Source organism: Panulirus ornatus, chromosome 12 (genome assembly GCF_036320965.1).
Source record: "Panulirus ornatus isolate Po-2019 chromosome 12, ASM3632096v1, whole genome shotgun sequence".
In the NCBI taxonomy this organism is placed as follows: Eukaryota; Metazoa; Arthropoda; class Malacostraca; order Decapoda; family Palinuridae; genus Panulirus; species Panulirus ornatus.
The window spans coordinates 30,442,091-30,468,698 of NC_092235.1; the positions used below are offsets into that span (position 1 = coordinate 30,442,091).

Genomic DNA, 26,608 nt, shown 5'->3' on the forward strand with positions numbered 1-26,608 from the left:
CCTTGCTGGCTTTTATCTTCCACAAAGCTTTCACTACCTCTTTTCTGTTTACCAAACCATCCTCCCTGACCCTCTCACTTTGCACACCACCTCAACGAAAACACCCTGCATCTGCCACTCTACCATCTAACACATTCAACAAACCTTCAAAATACTCACTCCATCTCCCTCTCACATCACCACTACTTGTTATAACCTCCCCATATGCCCCCTTCACTGATGTTTCCATTTATTCTTTTGTCTTACGCACATTACCTCCTTTCAAAACATCTTTCTATTCTCCCGGAAATTTAACGACACTCTCTCACCCCAAATCTCATTTGCCCTCTTTTTCACCTCCTGCACCTTTCTGTCGACCTCCTGCCTCTTTCTTTTATACATCTCCCACTCATGTGCACTATTCCCCTACAAAAATCATCCAAATGCCTCTGTCTTCTCTTTCACTAACAATCTTACTCCTTCATCCCACCACTCACTACCCTTTCTAATATACAAACCTCCCACCTTTATCATACCACAGGTACCTTCTGCACAAGCCATTATATTTTCCCTAAATACATTCCATTCCTCCCCCACTCCCCTTATGTCCTTTGCTCTCACCTTTTTCCATTCTGCACTCAATCTCTCCTGGTACTTACTCACACAAGTCTCCTTTCCAAGCTCACTTACTCTCACCACTCTCTTCACCCCAACATTCTCTCTTCTTTTCTGAAAACCTCTACAAATCTTCACCTCCACAAGATAATGATCAGACATCCCTCCAGTTGCCCCTCTCAGCACATTAACACACATAAGTCTCTCTTTCAAGCGTCTATCAATTAACACGTAGTCCAAAAACGCTCTCTGGCCATCTCTCCTACTTACATACGTATACTTATGTATATCTCTCTTTTTAAACCAGGTATTCCCAATCACTAGTCCTTTTCCAGCACACAAATCTACAAGCTTTTCACCATTTCCATTTACAACAATGAACACCCCATGTACATTAATTGTTCCCTCATCTGCCACATTACTCACCTTCATTCAAATCACCCATCACTATAACCCAGTCTTGTGCATCAAAACTGCTAACACAATCACTTAATTGCTCTCAAAACACTTGCCTCTCATTATCTTTCTTCTCATGACCTGGTGCATAGGCATCAATAATCACCATCTCTCGCCATTCACTTTCAGTTTTACCCATATCATTCCAGAGTTTACTTTCTTATACTTTATTACATACTCCTACAACTCCTGTTTCAAGAATAGTGCTACTCCTTCCTTTGCTCTTGTCCTCTCAACAACCCCTGACTTTACTCCCAAGACATTCCCAATCCACTCTTCCCCTTTGACCCTTGAGCTTCGTTTCACTCAGAGCCAAAACATCCAGGCTCCTTTCCTCAAGCATACTACCTATCTCTCCTTTTTTCTCATCTTGGTTATATCCACACACATTTAGACACCCCAATCTGAGCCTCCAAGGAGGATGAGCACTCCCCGCACGACTCCTTCTTCTGTTTCCCCTTTTAGAAAGTGAAAATACAAGGAGGGGAGGGTTTCTAGCCCCTCGCTCCTGTCCTCTTTAGTTGCCTTCTACGACATGCAGGGAATGCATGGGAAGTATTCTTTCTCCCCTATCCTCAGGGATAATAATGCCAATAACAATAATTATGAAAGTAACAATAATAATTTATTCATCTATCTATTCATTTTGCTTTGTTGCTGTCTCCCACATTAGCGAGGTAGCGCAAGGAAACAGACGAAAGAATGGCCCAACCCACCCACATACACATGTATATACATACATGTCCACACATACACAAATATACATACCTATACATCTCAATGTATACATATATATACACACACAGACATATACATATATACACAAGTACATAATACAAACTGTCTGCCTTTATGTATTCCCATCGCCACCTCGCAACACATGGAATAACATCCCCCTCCCCACTCATGTGTGCGAGGTAGCGCTAGGAAAAGACAACAAAGGCCCCATTCGTTCACACTCAGTCTCTAGCTGTCATGTAATAATGCCCGAAACCACAGCTCCCTTTCCACATCCAGGCCCCACAGAACTTTCCATGGTTTACCCCAGACGCTTCACATGCCCTAGTTCAATCCACTGACAGCACGTCGACTCCGGTATACCACATCATTCCAATTCACTCTATCCTTTGCCCTCCTTTCACCCTCCTGCATGTTCAGGCCCCGATCACTCAAAAGCTTTTTCACTCCATCTTTCCACCTCCAATTTGATCTCCCACTTCTCCTCGTTCCCTCCACCTCTGACACATATATCCTCTTGGTCAATCTTTCCTCACACATTCTCTCTATGTGACCAAACCATTTCAAAACACCCTCTTCTGCTCTCTCAACCACACTCTTTTTATTTCCACACATCTCTCTTACCCTTACATTACTTATTCGATCAAACCACCTCACACCACATATTGCCCTCAAACATTTCATTTCCAGCACATCCACCCTCCTGCGCACAACTCTATCCATAGCCCACGCCTCGCAACCATACAACATTGTTGGAACCACTATTCCTTCAAACATACCCATTTTTGCTTTCCGAGATAATGTTCTCGACTTCCACATATTCTTCAACACTCCCAGAATTTTCGCCCCCTCCCCCACCCAATGATTCCCTTCCGCTTCCATGGTTCCATCCACTGCCAGATCCACTCCCAGATATCTAAAACACTTTACTTCCTCCAGTTTTTCTCCATTCAAACTTACCTCCCAATTGACTTGACCCTCAACCCTACTGTTCCTAATAACCTTCCTCTTATTCACATTTACTCTCAGCTCTCTTCTTTCACACACTTTACCAAATTCAGTCACCAGCTTCTGCAGTTTCTCACATGAATCAGCCACCAGCACTGTATCATCAGCGAACAACAACTGACTCACTTCCCAAGCTCTCTCATCCACAACAGACTGCATATTTGCCCCTCTTTCCAAAACTCTTGCATTCACCTCCCTAACAACCCCATCCATAAACAAATTAAACAACCATGGAGACATCACACACCCCTGCCCCACACCTACATTCACTGAGAACCAATCACTTTCCTCTCTTCCTACACGCACACATGCCTTACATCCTCGATAAAAACTTTTCACTGCTTCTAACAACTTGCCTCCCACACCATAAATTCTTAAAACCTTCCATCTCCAGATCCAGAAATGCTACATACAAATCCATTTGCTTTTCGAAGTATTTCTTACATACATTCTTCAAAGCAAACACCTGATCCACATATCCTCTACCACTTCTGAAACCACACTGCTCTTCCCCAATCTGATGCTCTGTACATGCCTTCACCCTCTCAATCAATACTCTCCCATATAATTTACCAGGAAAACTCAACAAACTTATACCTGTGTAATTTGAGCACTCACTCTTATCCCCTTTGCCTTTGCACAATGGCACTATGCAAGCATTCTGCCAATCCTCAGGCACCTCACCATGAATCATACATACATTAAATAACCTTACTAACCTGTCAACAATACAGTCACCCCCTTTTTTAAGAAATTCCACTGCAATACCATCCAAACCTGCTGCCTTGCTGACTTTCATCTTCCGCAAAGCTTTTACTACCTCTTCTCTGTTTACCAAATCATTTTCCCTAACCCTCTCACTTTGCACACCACCTCGACCAAAACACTCTATATCTGCCACTCTATCATCCAACACATTCAATAAACCTCCAAAATACTCACTCCATCTCCTTCTTACATCACCACTACTTGTCATCACCTCCCCATTAGCCCCCTTCACTGAAGTTCCCATTTGCTCCCTTGTCTTACGCACTTTCCTTACCTCCTTCCAAAACATCTTTTTATTCTCCCTAAAATTTAATGATACTCTCTCACCCCAATAATAATAATAATAATAATTTTTTTTTTTTTTTTGCTTTGTCGCTGTCTCCCGCGTTTGTGAGGTAGCGCAAGGAAATAGACGAAAGAAATGGCCCAACCCACCCCCATACACATGTATATACATACGTCCACACACGCAAATATACATACCTACACAGCTTTCCATGGTTTACCCCAGACGCTTCACATGCCCTGATTCAATCTACTGACAGCACGTCAACCCCGGTATACCACATCGATCCAATTCACTCTATTCCTTGCCCTCTTTTCACCCTCCTGCATGTTCAGGCCCCGATCACACAAAATCTTTTTCACTCCATCTTTCCACCTCCAATTTGGTCTCCCACTTCTCCTCGTTCCCTCCACCTCCGACACATATATCCTCTTGGTCAATCTTTCCTCACTCATTCTCCATGTGCCCAAACCATTTCAAAACACCCTCTTCTGCTCTCTCAACCACGCTCTTTTTATTTCCACACATCTCTCTTACACTTACGTTACTTACTCAATCAAACCACCTCAAACCACACATTGTCCTCAAACATCTCATTTCCAGTACATCCATCCTCCTGTGCACAACTCTATCCATAGCCCACGCCTCGCAACCATACAACATTGTTCGAACCACTATTCCTTCAAACATACCCATTTTTGCTTTCCGAGATAATGTTCTTGACTTCCACACATTCTTCAAGGCTCCCAGAATTTTCGCCGCCTCCCCCACCCTATGATCCACTTCCACTTCCATATTTCCATCTGCTGCCAGATCCACTCCCAGATATCTAATAATAATAATAATAATAATTATTCATTTATTTTGCTTTGTCGCTGTCTCCCGCATTTGCGAGGTAGCGCAAGGAAACAGACGAAAGAAATGGCCCAACCCGCCCACATACACATGTATATACATACACGTCCACACACGCAAATATACATACCCATACATCTCAATGTACACATATATATACACACACAGACATATACATATATACACATGCACACAATTCACACTGTCTGCCTTTATTCATTCCCATCGCCACCTCGCCACACATGGAACAACATCCCCCTCCCCCCTCATGTGTGCGAGGTAGCGTTAGGAAAAGACAACAAAGGCCCCATTCGTTCACACTCAGTCTCTAGCTGTCATGCAATAATGCCCGAAACCACAGCTCCCTTTCCACATCCAGGCCCCACAGAACTTCCCATAGTTTACCCCAGACGCTTCACATGCCCTGATTCAATCCATTGACAGCACATTGACCCCGGTATACCACATTGATCCAATTCACTCTATTCCTTGCACGCCTTTCACCCTCCTGCATGTTCAGGCCCCGATCACTCAAAAGCTTTTTCACTCCATCCTTCCACGTCCAATTCGGTCTCCCACTTCTCCTCGTTTCCTCCACCTCCGACACATATATCCTCTTGGTCAATCTTTCCTCACTCATTCTCTCAATGAGCCCAAACCATTTGAAAACACCCTCTTCTGCTCTCTCAACCACGCTCTTTTTATTTCCACACATCTCTCTTACCCTTACATTACTTACTTGATCAAACCACCTCACACCACATATTGTCCTCAAACATCTCATTTCCAGCACATCCATCCTCCTGCGCACTACTCTATCCATAGCCCATGCCTCGCAACTATACAACATTGTTGGAACCACTATTCCTTCAAACATACCCATTTTTGCTTTCCGAGATAATGTTCTTGACTTCCACACATTCTTCAAGGCTCCCAGGATTTTCGCCCCCTCCCCCACCCTATGATTCCCTTCCGCTTCCATGGTTCCATCCGCTGCCAGATCCACTCCCAGATATCTAAAACACTTTACTTTCTCCAGTTTTTCTCCATTCAAACTTACCTCCCAATTGACTTGACCCTCAACCTTACTGTACCTAATAACCTTGCTCTTATTCACATTTACTCTAACTTTCTTCTTTCACACACTTTACCAAACTCAGTCACCAGTTTCTGCAGTTTCTCACATGAATCAGCCACCAGTGCTGTATCATCAGCGAACAACAACTGACTCACTTCCCAAGCTCTCTCATCCACAACAGACTTCATACTTGCCCCTCTTTCCAAAACTTTTGCATTCACCTCCCTAACAACCCCATCCATAAACAAATTAAACAACCATGGAGACATCACACACCCCTGCCACAAACCTACATTCACTGAGAACCAATCACTTTCCTCTCTTCCTACACATACACATGCCTTACATCCTCGATAAAAACTTTTCACTGCTTCTAACAACTTGCCTCCCACACCATATATTCTTAGTACCTTCCACAGAGCATCTCTATCAACTCTATCATATGCCTTCTCCAGATCCATAAATGCTACATACAAATCCATTTGCTTTTTTAAGTATTTCTCACATACATTCTCCAAAGGAAACACCTGATCCACACATCCTCTACCTCTTCTGAAACCACACTGCTCTTCCCCAATCTGATGCTCTGTACATGCCTTCACCCTCTCAATCAATACCCTCCCATATAATTTACCAGAAATACTCAACAAACTTATACCTCTGTAATTTGAGCACTCACTCTTATCCCCTTTGCCTTTATACAATGGCACTATGCACGCATTCCGCAAATCCTCAGGCACCTCATCATGAATCGTACATACATTAAATAACCTTACTAACCAGTCAAAAAAACAGTCACCCCCTTTTTTAATAAATTCCACTGCAATACCATCCAAACCTGCTGCCTTGCCGGCTTTCATCTTCCGCATAGCTTTTACTACCTCTTCTCTGTTTACCAAATCATTTTCCCTAACCCTCTCACTTTGCACACCACCTCGACCAAAACACCCTATATCTGCCACTCTACCATCAAACACATTCAACAAACCTTCAAAATACTCACTCCATCTCCTTCTCACATCACCACTACTTGTTATCACCTCCCCATTAGCCCCCTTCACCAAAGTTCCCATTTGCTCCCTAGTCTTACGCACTTTATTTACCTCCTTCCAGAACATCTTTTTATCCTCCCTAAAAGTTAATGATACTCTCTCACCCCAACTCTCATTTGCCCTCTTTTTCACCTCTTGCACCTTTCTCTAGACCTCCTGTCTCTTTCTTTTATACATCTCCCACTCATTTGCATTTTTTCCCTGCAAAAATCGTCCAAATGCCTCTCTCTTCTCTTTCACTAATAATCTTACTTCTTCATCCCACCACTCACTACCCTTTCTAATCAATCCACCTCCCACTCTTCTCATGCCACGAGCATCTTTTGCTCAAGCCATCACTGCTTCCCTAAATACATCCCATTCCTCCCCCACTCCCCTTACCTTCTTTGTTCTCACCTTTTTCCATTCTGTATTCAGTCTCTCCTGGTACTTCCTCACACAAATCTCCTTCCCAAGCTCCCTTACTCTCACCACCCTCTTCCCCCCAACATTCTCTCTCTTTTCTGAAAACCCATACAAATCTTCACCTTCGCCTCCACAAGATAATGATCAGACATATACAGACATATACAGGGGTTTGATACAATATTTCAAATGCTTGCTCTAATATCTCTCTTTCTTTCATGCCTATTCTCACTTTGATGAGATAGTGTCAGGAGCAGACAAATGAGCCTCATAGAAAAATTCCACAATTGGCTCCTTCCTTTGTTCCTCCTTTTGAAATAAATAATAGAAGAGGAAAAGATTTCCAGGCTCCCATTTACAACACTCTTCATCACCTGTGACATTCAGGAGATACATGTGTAGCATTCTTTATCCCTAATCCCCTACATCTTTATATTTTTCTCTTCTTTCCTTTCATAATGATGGCTATTTCCTATGTGAGCAAGGTAGTATCCACAACAGATAATAGAGTCTTATAAAATTTAAGATCCTCAATGGCTCTTTCCTCTGTTAACTAATACAGAAGGGAAGAATTTCCTGCCATCTGCTCCCATCCCTCTTGGTCACATTATATGACATGCAAGAAATACATGGGCTGTCTTCTTTCTCTACTCTCCCCAGAGGGAATGTTTTAAAATATATTAGTAAAATACACAGAAACATGATGAAGTTTATGGGTGCTGCAACAGAATCATCAATCATCTGTAGGACTGAAATATGACATGGCAATTTGAAGAAAATATAAAGAGAAAGGTTACAAGGAAAATACAAACATAAGTGAGGGAGGTAAGTGGAAGTAAGTGGCTCTGCTCTAACAACAGTAGCCACACTTATCTCTGTAGCTCTGCTCATCTAAACATACAGAATTTGAGCAACAGACAAAATAAGACTGATGACATCCAAAAATAATCCTTTCCATAAAATTACAACAAAATGTATTATAAAAACAATACAAAAGAAGTATAACATATGACTTTACCAATGTTGAAGTCAAGCCACAGCCAATCTCCATCTTCTGCATCAAAAAAATCTGAGAATTTGATGTATCGGTGGATACGAAAGTCTGCCTCTTTGTCTTCCAGGGGGTCATCACCTAAAGCATGGCAAACATTACAACACAAATACATTAGTAAATATATATCATTATGATACAATCCCAAGACCCCTTTCACTGGGATGCACTCTAAGTAAGAGCAGGAACATGACAGACTTCTTTGGAGCAAGAAAGTCCCAAGACTTGACTCTACTCCTTTTCCTCCAGTGATTATGAGCATCCTCACAGAAGACATTCTGCTCATGATGCAAGCAACTGCAAACATAGTCCATAAACATCTTAGAAAATAATATAGAAGCAAATTATACTGATACATAGATTAAATTTTTCCACACCTGAGAATTTTAGTCCTAGTCCCAAGGCATCAAACATATAAAATGTTAACCATATTATGCCTACAATTCCACTGTAAGCCTAAACAGTTTATCAACAAACATTGTTCTCCCTTTACATGTAAACAGCTAAGCTGTATCAGCATGATTCTATGCTCTATTTGGAATCAACACCTATATAGTACTGTCCTCAAATAACTACACTAAACTTAGTACAGCAATAAGAGGGATGATGGGTAAGAAATGTACATGACACAAAGAGACTTAAAGGATCTGTCACCATTTAATAAGGGTTTACCATTTTATACTTAATACATGTCATTTACATTTGATATTAGCAAATGGATTAGAAAAGCAAATGGATTTGTATGTAGCATTTATGGATCTGGAGAAGGCATATGACAGAGTTGATAGAGACGCTCTGTGGAAGGTATTAAGAATATATGGTGTGGGAGGCAAGTTGTTAGAAGCAGTGAAAAGTTTTTATCGAGGATGTAAGGCATGTGTATGTGTAGGAAGAGAGGAAAGTGATTGGTTCTCAGTGTATGTAGGTTTGCGACAGGGGTGTGTGATGTCTCCATGGTTGTTTAATTTGTTTATGGATGGGGTTGTTAGGGAAGTGAATGCAAGAGTTTTGGAAAGAGGGGCAAGTATGAAGTCTGTTGGGGATGAGAGAGCTTGGGAAGTGAGTCAGTTGTTGTTCGCTGATGATACAGCGCTGGTGGCTGATTCATGTGAGAAACTGCAGAAGCTGGTGACTGAGTTTGGTAAAGTGTGTGAAAGAAGAAAGTTAAGAGTAAATGTGAATAGGAGCAAGGTAATTAGGTACAGTAGGGTTGAGGGTCAAGTCAATTGGGAGGTAAGTTTGAATGGAGAAAAACTGCAGGAAGTAAAGTGTTTTAGATATCTGGGAGTGGATCTGGCAGCGGATGGAACCATGGAAGCGGAAGTGGATCATAGGGCGGGGGAGGGGGCAAAATCCAGGGAGCCTTGAAGAATGTGTGGAAGTCGAGAACATTATCTTGGAAAGCAAAAATGGGTATGTTTGAAGGAATAGTGGTTCCAACAATGTTGTATGGTTGCGAGGCGTGGGCTTGGATAGAGTTTTGCGCAGGAGGATGGATGTGCTGGAAATGAGATGTTTGAGGACATTGTGTGGTGTGAGGTGGTTTGATCGAGTAAGTAACGTAAGGGTAAGAGAGATGTGTGGAAATAAAAAGAGCGTGGTTGAGAGAGCAGAAGAGGGTGTTTTGAAATGGTTTGGGCACATGGAGAGAATGAGTGAGGAAAGATTAACCAAAAGGATATATGTGTCGGAGGTGGAGGGAACGAGGAGAAGTGGGAGACCAAATTGGAGGTGGAAAGATGGAGTGAAAAAGATTTTGTGTGATCGGGGCCTGAACATGCAGGAGGGTGAAAGGAGGGTAAGGAATAGAGTGAATTGGAGCGATGTGGTATACCGGGGTTGACGTGCTGTCAGTGGATTGAATCAGGGCATGTGAAGCGTCTGGGGTAAACCATGGAAAGCTGTGCAGGTATGTATATTTGCGTGTGTGGACGTATGTATATACATGTGTATGGGGGTGGGTTGGGCCATTTCTTTCGTCTGTTTCCTTGTGCTACCTCACAAATGCGGGAGACAGCGACAAAGCAAAAAAAAAAAAAAAAAGAATTAGCAGTGTGCTTTTGTATCTCTTAAAACAAATATTCAGAACAAATATTCACATTGGATAGTGAGGCAAATAAGACAAAGAAATGCATACCTACGGTGAACATTTTCTTTAAACAATAAAACTTTGTGATATAACACAATGCTATGGTTGGATAATTACTAAGAGTGTTTAAGACCTATACACACCTTACCTTACCTTCCTGGCCTGGGAGTCCCTTATGTCCTTATGAAGCCACTGTAGCATTCAGGAAGCTGCCATGTCCATCAGCTGGGACGACAGATCATACAGTGTTGTGATGTGTCTAAGTGCAGTGAGTGAAGGAAAAGTGAGAAGTACTCACTGTTTTCTTTAAGGAATTTCCATTGTGGACATGAAGGGTCTTGGGATGAACTGAGATGGTGATTGTAGTGATGTGTTAATTAATATCCAGATCATACAGAGAGTGTGACTTGTATTTGCCTAGGAAGTGTAGTTTCTCATGGATGTATGTATGGTGGCTTATAGTTTAAGACTAAGTTGGGAGGCCTGTTGTTTGGAGCTTCTACGGTTAGTTCAGTGTGTATATTCTAAAGATTTTCAGTCAGTAAAGAAGGCTGAAATGCATACACAATCTCTTGGCAAAATTGGGCAGGGACCTGAACCAGCTATTCAGCTAGAGAAAAGGAGTAAAGGAAAGGATTAGATGAAACTGGCAAATGGTGATGTGTACATTGGCACATATTAAGAGCAAACACAGCTAGGTGAGTGAGTGAGGAATAAGAGGTATCTAGGAAAGCAGTGCTGACATGTGCAAGAGAAGTGTGTGCCATGCAGAATGTAGGGTGGGCAAGTGAGAAAGAGTAGCAAGTGATGGGACGATGAAGTAAAATAGCTAGTGAAAAAAGAAAAGGGAGGTGTATGGGTGGTACTTACCAAGAAGGAGTGCAAAAAACTGGGAGATGTGCTAAGGAAAGTAGACAGCAGGTCAAAAAGAAGGTGAAAGGTTTGAAAAAAGGGCAAATGAGAGTTAGGACAAACAAGTATCAGTTAATTTCAGGGAGAATAAGATGTTCTGGAAGGAGGTCAAAAAAAAGAGAAAAATAAAACAAATGGGAAAAATCAGTGAAAGGGACATATGAATGAGTGTTAATATGTAGCAATGAGGTGAGTAGATGCAATGAGTATTTCTAAGGACTGGTGAATGTGTCTCATGACGGGGGTGCTGATGTAGGGAGTTAGGGTCAGGGAGGCATGCGAAGGGAGAATCATGGTAAGTGGTTTCATAAAAAGCAAAGAAATGGTAAATGTTTTGCATCAGATGAGATGTGGCAAGGCAACAGGAGTAAATGGTAACGCAATTTAAATATGGTAGGAAAGGGGGGTGACTGTGTATGCGAGGGGTACATGAGAGAGAGGCATGTATGGACAGGGATAAGTGGAGACTCTTTTGCTGTGGCCATCCACTTGATGGGAGCTCCTGGAGGGAATGGACATCAAAGATATAGAGAGACAAATAGACAGGGGATGACCATGTTGATGACTGATTAGTTTGTGTGGATCATCGTGAGGTGAGGTGCCTGAGGACTGGTGAAATGTCACTGTGTAAAGGCAAGGGGAACAAAGGTAAGTATTTGAACTACAAAGGTATGTTTGTTGCATGTACCTGGTAAGTTGAATGGGAGAGTAATGACTGAGAGGGTAAAAGCATATAAAGAACATCAAATTGGGGAGGCACAATATGGTTTAAGGAGTGGTAGAGGATGTGTGGATCAGGTGCTTGCTTTAAACTAGGTGTGCAAGAATATTTTGAGAAACAAAAGGATCTGTATACGATATTCAAGGACCTAGAGAAAGCATATGAAGGGGTTGAGATGCCTTGTGGAAGGTTTTACGAATACATGGCATGGGAGGAAAGCTACATGAAACAATGAGAAGTTTTTATCAAAACTGTTAGGCATGTGTGCGAGTAGACAGAAAGGAGAGTGAGTGGTTCCAGGAGAAGGCTGGTCTTCATCAAGGAATATGTTACAATGGCTATTTAATTTGTTTATGGATGAGGGGGTGAAGGAGGTAAATGCAAGGGTTTCAGATAGAGGAGCAAGTATGCAGTCTGTATGGGGTGAAGGGGCCTGGGAAGTGATCACTTGTTGTTTGATGATGACACAGTACTGGTTAGGTTAGGTGTTTGAATTTTAGAGAGTGTCAGAAGGAAGGGAAAAGAGAGTATATATATATATATATATATATATATATATATATATATATATATATATATATATATATATATATATATTTTTTTTTCTTTTTTTTTTTCAAACTATTCGCCATTTCCCGCGTTAGCGAGGTAGCGTTAAGAACAGAGAACTGGGCCACTGAGGGAATATCCTCACCTGGCCCCCTTCTCTGTTCCTTCTTTTGGAAAATTAAAAAAAATTGAGAGGGGAGGATTTCCAGCCCCCCGCTCCCTCCCCTTTTAGTCGCCTTCTACGACACGCAGGGAATACGTGGGAAGTATTCTTTCTCCCCTATCCCCAGGGATAATATATAAATATATATTATGTACAGAGCATCAGATTGGGGAAGAGCAGTGTGGTTTCAGAAGTGGTAGAGGATGTGTGGATCAGGTGTTTGCTTTGAAGAATGTATGTGAGAAATACTTAGAAAAGCAAATGGATTTGTATGTAGCATTTATGGATCTGGAGAAGGCATATGATAGAGTTGATAGAGATGCTCTGTGGAAGGTATTAAGAATATATGGTGTGGGAGGCAAGTTGTTAGAAGCAGTGAAAAGTTTTTATCGAGGATGTAAGGCATGTGTACGTGTAGGAAGAGAGGAAAGTGATTGGTTCTCAGTGAATGTAGGTTTGCGGCAGGGGTGTGTGATGTCTCCATGGTTGTTTAATTTGTTTATGGATGGGGTTGTTAGGGAGGTAAATGCAAGAGTCTTGGAAAGAGGGGCAAGTATGAAGTCTGTTGGGGATGCGAGAGCTTGGGAAGTGAGTCAGTTGTTGTTCGCTGATGATACAGCGCTGGTGGCTGATTCATGTGAGAAACTGCAGAAGCTGGTGACTGAGTTTGGTAAAGTGTGTAAAAGAAGAAAGTTAAGAGTAAATGTGAATAAGAGCAAGGTTATTAGGTACAGTAGGGTTGAGGGTCAAGTCAATTGGGAGGTAAGTTTGAATGGAAAAAAACTGGAGGAAGTAAAGTGTTTTAGATATGTGGGAGTGGATCTGGCAGCGGATGGAACCATGGAAGTGGAAGTGGATCATAGGGTGGGGGAGGGGGTGAAAATTCCTGGGAGCCTGGAAGAATGTGTGGAAGTCGAGAACATTATCTCGGAAAGCAAAAATGGGTATGTTAGAAGGAATAGTGGTTCCAACAATGTTGTATGGTTGCGAGGTGTGGGCTATGGATAGAGTTGTGCAAAGGATGATGGATGTGCTGGAAATGAGATGTTTAACGACAATGTGTGGTGTGAGGTGGTTTGATCGAGTAAGTAACGTAAGGGTAAGAGAGATGTGTGGAAATAAAAAGAGCGTGGTTGAGAGAGCAGAAGAGGGTGTTTTGAAATGGTTTGGGCACATGGAGAGAATGAGTGAGGAAAGATTGACCATGAGGATATATGTGTCAGAGGTGGAGGGAACGAGGAGAAGTGGGAGACCAAATTGGAGGTGGAAAGATGGAGTGAAAAAGATTTTGTGTGATCGGGGCCTGAACATGCAGGAGGGTGAAAGGAGGGCAAGGAATAGAGTGATTGGATCGATGTGGTATACCGGGGTTGACGTGCTGTCAGTGGATTGAATCAGGGCATGTGAAGCATCTGGGGTAACCCATGGAAAGCTGTGTAGGTATGTATATTTGCGTGTGTGCACGTATGTATATACATGTGTATGGGGGTGGTTTGGGCCATTTCTTTCGTCTGTTTCCTTGCACTACCTCGCAAACGTGGGAGACAGCGACATGCAGGAGGGTGAAAGGAGGGCAAGGAATAGAGTAAATTGGAGCGATGTGGTATACCGGGGTTGACGTGCTGTCAGTGGATTGAATCAAGGCATGATAAGCGTCTGGGGTAAACCATGGAAAGCTGTGTAGGTATGTATATTTGCGTGTGTGGACATATGTATATACATGTGTATGGGGGGGTTGGGCCATTTCTTTCGTCTGTTTCCTTGCGCTACCTCGCAAACAGCGGGAGACAGCGACAAAGTATAATAAAAAAAAATAGTATGAAAAAAATATATATATATATATATATATATACCTGGTCTAAAAAGCGAGATATACATAAGTATACGTATGTAAGTAGGAGAGATGGCCAGAGAGCGTTATTGGATTACGTGTTAATTGACAGGCGCGCGAAAGAGCAACTTTTGGATGTTAATGTGCTGAGAGGTGCAACTGGAGGGATGTCTGATCATTATCTTGTGGAGGCTAAGGTGAAGATTTGTATGGGTTTTCAGAAAAGAAGAGTGAATGTTGGGGTGAAGAGGGTGGTGAGAGTAAGTGAGCTTGGGAAGGAGGCCTGTGTGAGGAAGTACCAGGAGAGATTGAGTACAGAATGGAAAAAGGTGAGAACAATGGAAGTAAGGGGAGTGGGGGAGGAATGGGATGTATTTAGGGAATCAGTGATGGATTGCGCAAAAGATGCTTGTGGCATGAGAAGAGTGGGAGGTGGGTTGATTAGAAAGGGTAGTGAGTGGTGGGATGAAGAAGTAAGAGTATTAGCGAAAGAGAAGAGAGAGGCATTTGGACAATTTTTGCAGGGAAAAAATGCAATTGAGTGGGAGATGTATAAAAGAAAGAGACAGGAGGTCAAGAGAAAGGTGCAAGAGGTGAAAAAAAGGGCAAATGAGAGTTGGGGTGAGAGAGTATCATTAAATTTTAGGGAGAATAAAAAGATGTTCTGGAAGGAGGTAAATAAAGTGCGTAAGACAAGGGAGCAAATGGGAACTTCAGTGAAGGGCGCAAATGGGGAGGTGATAACAAGTAGTGGTGATGTGAGAAGGAGATGGAGTGAGTATTTTGAAGGTTTGTTGAATGTGTTTGATGATAGAGTGGCAGATATAGGGTGTTTTGGTCGAGGTGGTGTGCAAAGTGAGAGGGTTAGGGAAAATGATTTGGTAAACAGAGAAGAGGTAGTGAAAGCTTTGCGGAAGATGAAAGCCGGCAAGGCAGCAGGTTTGGATGGTATTGCAGTGGAATTTATTAAAAAAGGGGGTGACTGTATTGTTGACTGGTTGGTAAGGTTATTTAATGTATGTATGACTCATGGTGAGGTGCCTGAGGATTGGCGGAATGCGTGCATAGTGCCATTGTACAAAGGCAAAGGGGATAAGAGTGAGTGCTCAAATTACAGAGGAATAAGTTTGTTGAGTATTCCTGGTAAATTATATGGGAGGGTATTGACTGAGAGGGTGAAGGCATGTACAGGGCATCAGATTGGGGAAGAGCAGTGTGGTTTCAGAAGTGGTAGAGGATGTGTGGATCAGGTGTTTGCTTTGAAGAATGTATGTGAGAAATACTTAGAAAAGCAAATGGATTTGTATGTAGCATTTATGGATCTGGAGAAGGCATATGATAGAGTTGATAGAGATGCTCTGTGGAAGGTATTAAGAATATATGGTGTAGGAGGAAAGTTGTTAGAAGCAGTGAAAAGTTTTTATCGAGGATGTAAGGCATGTGTACGTGTAGGAAGAGAGGAAAGTGATTGGTTCTCAGTGAATGTAGGTTTGCAGCAGGGGTGTGTGATGTCTCCATGGTTGTTTAATTTGTTTATGGATGGGGTTGTTAGGGAGGTAAATGCAAGAGTTTTGGAAAGAGGGGCAAGTATGAAGTCTGTTGGGGATGAGAGAGCTTGGGAAGTGAGTCAGTTGTTGTTCGCTGATGATACAGCACTGGTGGCTGATTCATGTGAGAAACTGCAGAAGCTGGTGACTGAGTTTGGTAAAGTGTGTGGAAGAAGAAAGTTAAGAGTAAATGTGAATAAGAGCAAGGTTATTAGGTACAGTAGGGTTGAGGGTCAAGTCAATTGGGAGGTGAGTTTGAATGGAGAAAAACTGGAGGAAGTGAAGTGTTTTAGATATCTGGGAGTGGATCTGGCAGCGGATGGAACCATGGAAGCGGAAGTGGATCATAGGGTGGGGGAGGGGGCGAAAATTCTGGGGGCCTTGAAGAATGTGTGGAAGTCGAGAACATTATCTCGGAAAGCAAAAATGGGTATGTTTGAAGGAATAGTGGTTCCAACAATGTTGTATGGTTGCGAGGCATGGGCTATGGATAGAGTTGTGCGTAGGAGGATGGATGTGCTGGAAATGAGATGTTTGAGGACAATGTGTGGTGTGAGGTGGTTTGATCGAGTGAGTAACGTAAGGGTAAGAGAGATGTGTGGAAATAAAAAGAGCGTGGTTGAGAGAGCAGAAGAGGGTGTTTTGAAGTGGTTTGGGCACATGGAGAGGATGAGTGAGGAAAGATTGACCAAGAGGATATATGTGTCGGAGGTGGAGGGAGCAAGGAGAAGAGGGAGACCAAATTGGAGGTGGAAAGATGGAGTGAAAAAGATTTTGTGTGATCGGGGCCTGAACATGCAGGAGGGTGAAAGGAGGGCAAGGAATAGAGTGAATTGGAGCGATGTGGTATACCGGGGTTGACGTGCTGTCAGTGGATTGAATCAAGGCATGAGAAGCGTCTGGGGTAAACCATGGAAATTTAAAATTCTAAAAGGGGAAGCAGAAAAAGGAATCATGCGGGGAGTGCTCATCCTCCTCAAAGGCTCAGATTGGGGTGTCCAAATGTGTGTGGTTGTAACCAAGATGAGAAAAAAGGAGGGATAGGTAGTATGTTCGAGGAAAGGAGCCTGGATGTTTTGGCTCTGAGTGAAATGAAGCTGAAGGGTAGAGGGGAAGAGCGGTTTTGGGAATGTCTTGGGAGTAAAGTCTGGGGTTAGTGAGGGCAAGAGCAAAGGAAGAAGTAGCACTACTCCTGAAGCAGGAGTTGAGGGAGTATGTGATAGTGTAAGGAAGTAAACTCTAGATTGATATGGGTAAAACTGAAAGTGGATGGAGAGAGATGGGTTATCATTGGTGCCTATGCACCTGGTCATAAGAAGAAAGATCATGAGAGGCAAGTGTTTCAGGAGAAGCTAAGTGAGTGAGTTAGCAGCTTTGATACACGAGATCAGGCTACAGTGATGGGTGATATGAATGCAAAGGTGAGTAATGTTGCAGTTGAGGGTATAATTGGTGTACATGGGGTGTTCAGTGTTTTAAATGGAAATGGTGAAGAGCTTGTGGATTTGCATGGTGAAAAAGGACTAGTGATAGGGAACACCTGGTTTAAAAAGAGATACATAAGTATACGTATGTGAGTAGGAGGGATGGCTAGAGGGTGTTATTGGATTACATGTTACTTGATAGGCATGTAAAAGAGAGGCTTTTGGATATTAATGTGCTGAGAGGGGCAGCTGAAGTGATATCTGATCACTATCTTGTGGAGGCAAAGGTGAAGACTTGTAGAGGTTTTCAGAAAAGAAGAGGATGTTGGGGAGAAGAGAGTAGTGAGAGTAAGTGAGCTGAGAGAGGAAATTTGTGTGAGGAAGTACCAGGAGAGATTGAGTGCAGAATGGCAAAAGATGAGAGCAAATGACATAAGGGGAATGGGGGAGGAATGGGATGTATTTAGGGAAGCAGTGATGGCTTATGCAAAAGATGCATGTGGCATGAGAAAGGTGTGAGACGGGCAAATTAGAAAAGGTAGTGAATGGCGGGATGAAGAATTAAGATTGTTAGTGAAAGAGAAGAGAGAGGCATTCAGACGATATTTACAGGGTAGTAGTGCAAATGACTGGAAGATGTATAAAAGAAAGTGGTAGGAAGTCAAGAGAAAGGTGCAAGAGGTGAAAAAGAGGGCAAATGAGAGTTGGGGTGAGAGAGAGTATCATTAAATTTTAGGAGAATAAAAAAAATGTTTTGGAAGGAGGTAAATAAAGTGCGTAAGACAACAGAACAAAGGGGAACATCGGTGAAGGGGGCAAATGGGGAGGTAATAACAAGTAGTGATGAAGTGAGGAGGTGGAGTGAGTATTTTGAAGGTTTGTTGAATATGTTTGGTGATAGAGTGGCAAATATATGTAGTTTTGGTAGGGGTGGTGTGTGAAGTGAGAGGGTCAGAGAGAATGGTTTGGTAAACTTAGAAGAGGTAGTGAAAGTTTTGTGGAAGATGAAAGCTGGCAAGGCGGCGGGTTTGGATGGTATTATAGTGGAATTTATAAAAAAAAAAAAAAGGGGGGGTTGACTGTGTTGTTGACTGACTGGTAAGGATATTCAATGTATGTATGGATCATGGTGAAAAGCCTGAGGATCAGCAGAATGTATGCATCGTACCATTGTACAAAGGCAAAGGGGATAAAGGCGAGTGTTCAAATTACAGAGGTATAAGTTTGTAGAGTATTCCTGGGAAATCATATGGGAGGGTATTGATTGAGAGGATAAAGGCAAGTACAGAGCATCATACTGGGGAAGAGCAGTGTGGTTTCAGAAGTGGTAGAAGATGTGTGGAACAGGTGTTTGCTTTGAAGAATGTATGTGAGAACTACTTAGAAAAACAAATGGATTTGTATGAAGCATTTATGGACCTTGAGAAGGCATATGATTCGGTTGATAGAGATGCTTTGTGGAAGGTTTAAAGAGTATACAGTGTGGGAGGTAAGTTGCTAGAAGCAGTGAAAAGTTTTTACTCAGGATGTAAGGCATGTGTACGAGTAGATAGACAGGAAAGTGATTGGTTCCCAGTAAATGTCAGTTTGCGGCAGGGGTGCATGATGTCTCTATGGTTGTATAATTTGTTTATGGATGGGGTGGTTAGGGAGGTGAATGCAAAGGGAGGTGAATGCAAGAATCTTGGAGAGAAGGGCAAGTATGCAGTCTGCTGTTGATGAGAGGGCTTGGGAAGTGAGTCATTTGTTGTTCGCTGATGATACAGTGGTGGTCGCTGATTTGGGTGAGAAACTGAGTTTGGTAAAGTGTGTGAAAGAAAAAAGCTGAGAGTAATGTGAATAATAGGAAAGTTTTTAGGTTCAGTAGGGTTGAGGGACAAGTTAACTGGGAGGTAAGTTTGAATGGAGAAAAACTGGAGGAAGTGAAGTGTTTTAGATACCTGGGAGAGGACTTAGCAGCAGATGGAACCATGGAAGCAGAAATTAGTCATAGGGTGGGGGAGGGGGCGAAGGTTCTGAGAGCAGTGAGAAATGTGTGGAAGGAAAGAATGTTATCTCGGAGCAAAAATGGGTATGTTTGAAGACATTGCAGTTCCAACAATGTTATATGGTTGCAAGGCATGGGCTATAGACAGGGTCATACGGAGGAGGATGGATGTGTTGGAAATGAAAGGTTTGAGAATAATATGTGGTGTATGATCAAGTAAGTAATGAAAGATTGGGAGAGATGTGTGGTAACAAAAAGAGTGCAGCTGAGAGAGCAGAGGAGGATGTGTTGAAATGGTTTGGACACATTAAGAGAATGAGTGAGGAAAGATTGACAAAGAAGATACATGTGTCAGAGGTGGAGGGAACAAGGAGAAGCAGGACACCAAATTGGAGGTGGAAAGATGGAGTTAAAAAGATTTTGAGCAACTGGGGCCTGAACATTGGCTGAACATACAGGAGGGTGAAAGGTGTGCAAGGAATAGAGTGAATTGGAATAATGTGGTATACCGGGGTCGTCGTGCTGTCAATGGTTTGAACCATGGCATAAGAAGCACCTGGGGTAAACCATGGAAAGGCCTATGAGGCCTGGATGTGGAAAGGAAGCTGTGGTTTCAGTGCATTAAACATGACAGCTGGAGACTGAGTGTGAACAAATGTGGCCTTTTTTGTCTTTTCCTAGCACTACCTCGCTGAGGGGGGATGCCATTTTATGTGGTGGGGTGGCGATGGGAATGGATGAATGCAGCAAGTATGTATATGTACATGTGTATATATGTATATGTGTGTGTATGTATATGTATGTATACATTGAAATGTATGTATATGTGCATGTATGGGCGTTTATGTATGTACATGTGTATGTGGGTGGGTTGGGCCCGTGTTTCCTTATGCTACCCCACTGACGTGGGAGATGGCGATTAAGCATGATAAAATAAAAATCTATCTACCTATCTATATCTCTGATACCTATTCTCAACTGGAACACCCTTAAGGGAATGGCCAAAGAAATAAGAGTCTCCATAACCAATGAACTCTAATACCACTTCTTAGCCTTTGGTACCTCACTGTTAACAGGCCACTGGCAGAGGACACAGTTTGCAGAGGCTCCTACCTAATGTTCCTACTGACTACTTCTACCTAAGGATCCTATCTATTACTTCTACCTAACTGTTAGGCTAATTTATGAATTAGCTCTTTCAGGGGAATATTTGTAAAAAGCGATATTACAACATTGCTAAACATGTATATACTAGTCACATGAATTTTGGTGACTTCTTTTACAGATTCATATGAATTACAGACCATAAATTCATCTTTAACTGGATAAGAAAATTTTGGGAGCAGAAACTGGCCTAAATTATTTGTTAAGATCTTGACTGTTGATGTTATAGGTCTTACGGGAATACCTTCCAGCAGTCCAAGTGTTTAGATATCTTAAAATAATCTTAATATTTCATCTTCGACTCTGAAAATGGCAACAAATTGATCATCATTTTATCGTCTCAAGTTTTGAGTGGTCATTCAATATTTTTGTAACCTTATGTATATCATCAGATCTATTATGAACTAATATAATGTCCCTGGAATGGTTTGCAAATAAGAAGAGATTTATCTTTAGCAAGTGCAAGTCCTCTCAGTATCTAAATATCATTACCACCATAAAATGAAGAAAAATCTAAATCTTTTAAAATTACAAAACCATTCATAGGCAACTGCCTTGACCCATGTTCTGATACAAGACCTGTCTTGATTTGAGTCCTAACACTAGACCTGTCTTGATCTGGTATCTGACATTAGACCTGTCTTGATCTGTGATCTAACACTAGATGTGTCTTGATCTTAGATCTGCCACTTGACCTGTCTTGATCTGTGATCAGACACTAGACCTGCTTTGATTTGGGATCTGACACTAGACCTATCTTGATTTGGAATCTGACACTAGATCTGTCTTGATCTGGGTACTGAAGCAAGATCTGTCCTGATTTGGAATATGAAACTGGATCTGACTACAGCTGGGTTTTGACATTAAACCTGTCTTGATCTGGGACATGACATGTTATGCTTGTAGCATATCATCAATAGCCCTGTAAAAGAGGTCCTGAGATTACACAATTAAAAACTTATAAACATAATTTTACAGTACCTAAAACTTACATTCCACTTCATCATAGCCATCAGAACAGTCCATGAAACCATCACATCTTTTTCTTGAAGGATAACAGCCACCAACAAGGCATGGAGAATAACCTTCACTTTCATTGCATCTGTTTTCTGAAAATAAGAACAGAAGCAAAATCATTCTTCGGTCATACATATTAACGTATGCAGAGGAGGATAGTATGAGAGACACACTTTACAATGCATCAAGAAGTAAGTATCTATTCATGTGACTAACTATACTGGAGTTCCTGGGTTACACCTACAAATCATAACACAAGAAGCAAAAAGTCACCCTTGACAAGGATGTATCATCAATGTTGAACAGAAGTACTAGGAGACCCACCTTATGTAAACAAGGCTGCATCATCAATGTTGAACAGAAGTAAGTACTAAGAGATCCACCTTAGGTAAAGGTTAAGTGTATGGAATCTGTTCCTATGATGAATCTTTTAGTCAGAAAATAAAAAAAAATTATAATTCACATATAATTTTATCCCTCGGGATAGGGGAGAAAGAATACTTCCCACGTATTCCCTGCGTGTCGCACAAGGCGACTAAAAGGGAAGGGAGCAGGGGGCTGGAAATCCTCCCCTCTCGTTCTTTTTTTTAATTTTCCAAAAGAAGGAACAGAGAAGGGGGCCAGGTGAGGATATTCCCTAAAAAGTCCAGTCCTCTATTCTTAACACTACCTTGCTAATGCAGGAAATGGCGAATAGTACGAAAGAAAAAAGATATAATTTGACTATACATCTATACCAGACTGTAAAATGCATTACATATTATATTTTGAAATAAATATATCTAATAATACATCACATTAAGCATATTTAAAGAAAAAAATGAACATTCAGTTAATACCACAGTTCATATGTATATGTAACTGATATACATGTCGGATTAGGAATTACATGGTGTTTCTTGGAGCTTGTTCATAAGTACAGGTGTTTGTAGGTGAGATGTTTGCAAGCCTGGGACTCCCAGTACGGCCTTATCTAGGACTTTCCTACCTCAAAGGAACCAAACTTACACAGCTCCTACAGAGACTAAAGAACAGGAACCTCAAAAAAGAAGCCCAAGAAATGCATAACCAACAAAGTATATTCGTTACTTAACTATTTACACATTATTCACCATGTCAAGCATGCTAAACAAGATGAACAATCCTTCAAGAGAATATATCTTTTGTGTGGATTCATTCACCTGATCTGCAGTAGGCAGGAGCCCTAGCTTTGGTGACCTTCACACACTTTACACCAATTTTCATTATACCAGTGTTCCAAGCAAAGCCTGTGACTTCTGGATGGACTCACTTCCTAAATCTACAGCAGATATAGTTCTTCCTTGACTTTTATATGGAACAACCTACAATCATACCTGTCTGCAAAACCTTTAAGTTCTGCAGACTCACTAACAACATATGCAAAATACATAAGATATCTTTTTGGTGCATTATACATGCAGCAAGAGAGTGGATTTATGAATAAAAAGCCACTGATCATCTAATCAAGAAGTTACCTCACTATTTCCTTAAACATGCATTATATACCATATAATTCCTTATCTTTTTATCATATGGTGTATATTGTTTTATCCATATTATATACTGTATAATGACTTATCTGTGTACCACTATTATTATTATAATTATTATACTTGATCGCCATTTCCCACATCAATGAGCTAGTACCAGGAAACAGATGAAGAACGACCAATCCACTCACATTTATTCATCATAATACTTTGTCGCTGTCTCCCACGTTAGTGAGGTAGCGCAAGGAAACAGATGAAAGAATGGGCCAACCCACCCACATACACATGTATATACATACACGCCCACACACGTAAATATATATCCTATACATTTCAACATATACATACATATACATACACAGACATATACATACATACACATGTAAATATTCATACTTGCTGCCTTCATCCATTCCCGTCGCCACCCCACCACACACAAAATGGCACCCCGCCTCACCCTGCGCGTACAAGGTAGAGCTAGGAAAAGACAACAAAGGCCACATTTGTTCACACTTAGTCTCTAGCTGTCATGTGTAATGCACCAGAACCACAGCTCCCTTTCCACATCCAGGCCCCACTGAACTTTCCATGGTTTACCCCAGACGCTTCATATGCCCTGGTTCAATCCACTGACAACACGTCGACCCCAGTATACCACATCATTCCAATTCACTCTATTCCTTGCACGCCTTTCACCCTCCTGTATGTTCAGGCCCCGATTACTCAAAATCTTTTTCACTCCATCCTTCCACCTCCAGTTTGGTCTCCCACTTCTACTCGTTCCCTTCACCTCTGACACATATATCCTCTGTCAATCTTTCCTCACTCATTCTCTTCATGTGACCAAACCATCTCAAAACACCCTCTTCTGCTCTCTCAACCACACTCTTTTTATTACCACACATCTCTCTTACCCTTTCATTACTTACTCAATCAAACCACTTCACACCACATATTGTCCTCAAACATTTCATTTCCAAAACATCCACCCTCCTCCGCACAACCCTATCTATAGCCAATGCCTCACAACCATATAACATTGTTGGAACCCATTTTTGCTCTTCGAGATAACGTTGTCTCCTTCCACACATTCTTCAATGCTCCCAGAGCCTTCACCCCATTCCCCACCCTGTGATTCACTTCCGCTTCCATGGTTCCATCCGCTGCTAAATCCACTCCCAGATATCTAAAACACTTCACTTCCTCCAGTTCTTCTCCATTCAAACTTACCTCTCAACTGACCTGTCCCTCAACCCTACTAAACCTACTAACCTCGCTCTTCTTCACATTTACTCTCAGCTTTCTTCTTTCACACACTTTACCGAACTCAGTCACCAGCTTCTGCAGTTTCTAACCTGAATCAGCCACCAGTGCTATATCATCAGCAAACAACAACTGACTCACTTCCCAAGCCCTCTCATCAACAACAGACTGCATACTTGCCTCTCTCTCCAAAACTCCATCCACTCATAAACACACATATATATATACATACATGCCCTTACACACAAATGTACATAACATATACACATACATAAACATCCACAGCCATATACATATATACACATGTACACATTCATACTCGCTTGCCTTCATCCATTCCCAGCACCACCCCACCTCACAAGAAACAGCATCACTACCCCCTGCATCAGCAAGGTAGCACCAGGAAAACAAACAAAAAAACGCTACATTCATTCACACTCTGTCTCTAATTGTCATGTGTAGTGCAATGAAACAAAAACTCACTATACAAATCCAGGCCCGACATACCTTTCCATGGTTTACCCTGGATGTTTCACATGCCCTGGTTCAGTCCACTGACGGCAAATTGACCCCGTTATGCCACATCACTCCAATTCACCCTATTCCTTGCAAGCCTCTCACCATCTTGTATGGTCAGCTCACCAATCACTCAATCCTTCCACCTCCAATTGGATCTCCTGCTCATCCTTGTTCCTTCTACCTCTGACACATGTATCCTCTTGGTCAATCTTTCCTAAATCATTCTCTCCATATGTCCAAACCATTTCAACGCACCCTCTTCTGCTCTTTCAACCATACTCTTTTTATTTCCAAATATATCTCTTACTCTTTCATTACTTAATCAAACTACCTTACAACACATACTGCCCTCCAGCATTTCATTTCCAACACATCCACCCTCCTATCTATAGATAATGCCTCACAACCATATAACATTATTGGAACTACTATTCCTTCAAACATACACATTTTTGCTTTCCGAGAAAATATTCTCTCTTTCCACACATTCTTCATTGCTCTCAGAACCTTCTCCCCCTCACCACCTTATGACTCACTTTCATTTCCATTCAATGCTAAGTCCACTCCCAGATATTTAAACATTTCACTTCCTCCAATTTTTCTCCATTCAAACTTACATCCCAACTAACTTGTCCCTAAACCCTACTGACCCTAATAACCTTGCTCTTATTCACATTTACTCTCAACTTTCTCCTTTCATACACTTTTCCAGACTCAGTCATCAACTTCTGCAGTTTCTCACATGAATCTGCCAGTGCTGTATCATCTGCGATCAACAAATGACTCACTTCCGAAGCCCTCTCATCCCCAACAGACTGCATACTCGCTCCTCTCTCCAAAACTCTTGCATTTACCTTCCTAACTACCCCATCAATAAACAAATTAAACAACCATGGCAACATCACACACCCCTGCGGCAGATTGACCTTCACTGGGAACCAATCACTCTCCTCTCTTTCTACTCATAAACATGCCATAGATCCTTGATAAAAACTTCTCCCTGCTTCTAGCAGATTACTTCCTACACCATTTACTCTTAAAACCTTCCACAAAGCATCTCTATCAACCCTATCATGAGCCTTCTCCAGATTCATAAATGCCACATACAAATCCATTTGTTTTCCTAAGTATTTTTCACATACATCCTTCAAAGCAAACACCTGATCCACACATCCTCTACCACTTCTAAAACCACACTGCTCCTCCCAATCTGATGCTCTGTACATGAATTCACTCTCAATCAATATCCTTCCATACAATTTTCCTGGAATACTCAACAAAATTATGCCTCTGTAGTTTGAACACTCACCTTTATCCCTTTATCCCCTTTGCCTTTGTACATTGGCACTAAACATGCATTCTGCCAATCCTCAGGCACTTCACCATGATCCATGAATACAATGAATATCCTTACCAACCAATCAACAAAACAGTCATCCTTTTTTTAATAAATTCCACTGCAATACCATCCAAACCCACCGACTTGCTGGATTTCATTTTCCGCACGGACTTCACCACCTCTTCTCTCTCCACCAAACACTCTCCCTGACTCTCTCACTTCGCACACCATTCCAACCAAAACACCCTACATCTGCCACTCTATCATCAAACACATTCAAC

General features: G+C 41.8%; 1 protein-coding gene across 1 annotated transcript in view; it reads right to left on the reverse strand.

The window, feature by feature from the left end:
- The window catches only part of LOC139751996 (CD109 antigen-like), a 364,823-nt gene that overhangs the window by 176,167 nt on the left and 162,048 nt on the right, over positions 1-26,608 (reverse strand). Inside the window, exons 15-16 of the mRNA XM_071667757.1 lie at positions 21,671-21,787; positions 8,259-8,372 (exon numbers count right to left, since the gene is read on the reverse strand). Coding sequence (XP_071523858.1) covers positions 8,259-8,372; positions 21,671-21,787 — 231 coding nt within the window. The remainder of the gene's footprint in view (positions 1-8,258; positions 8,373-21,670; positions 21,788-26,608) is intronic.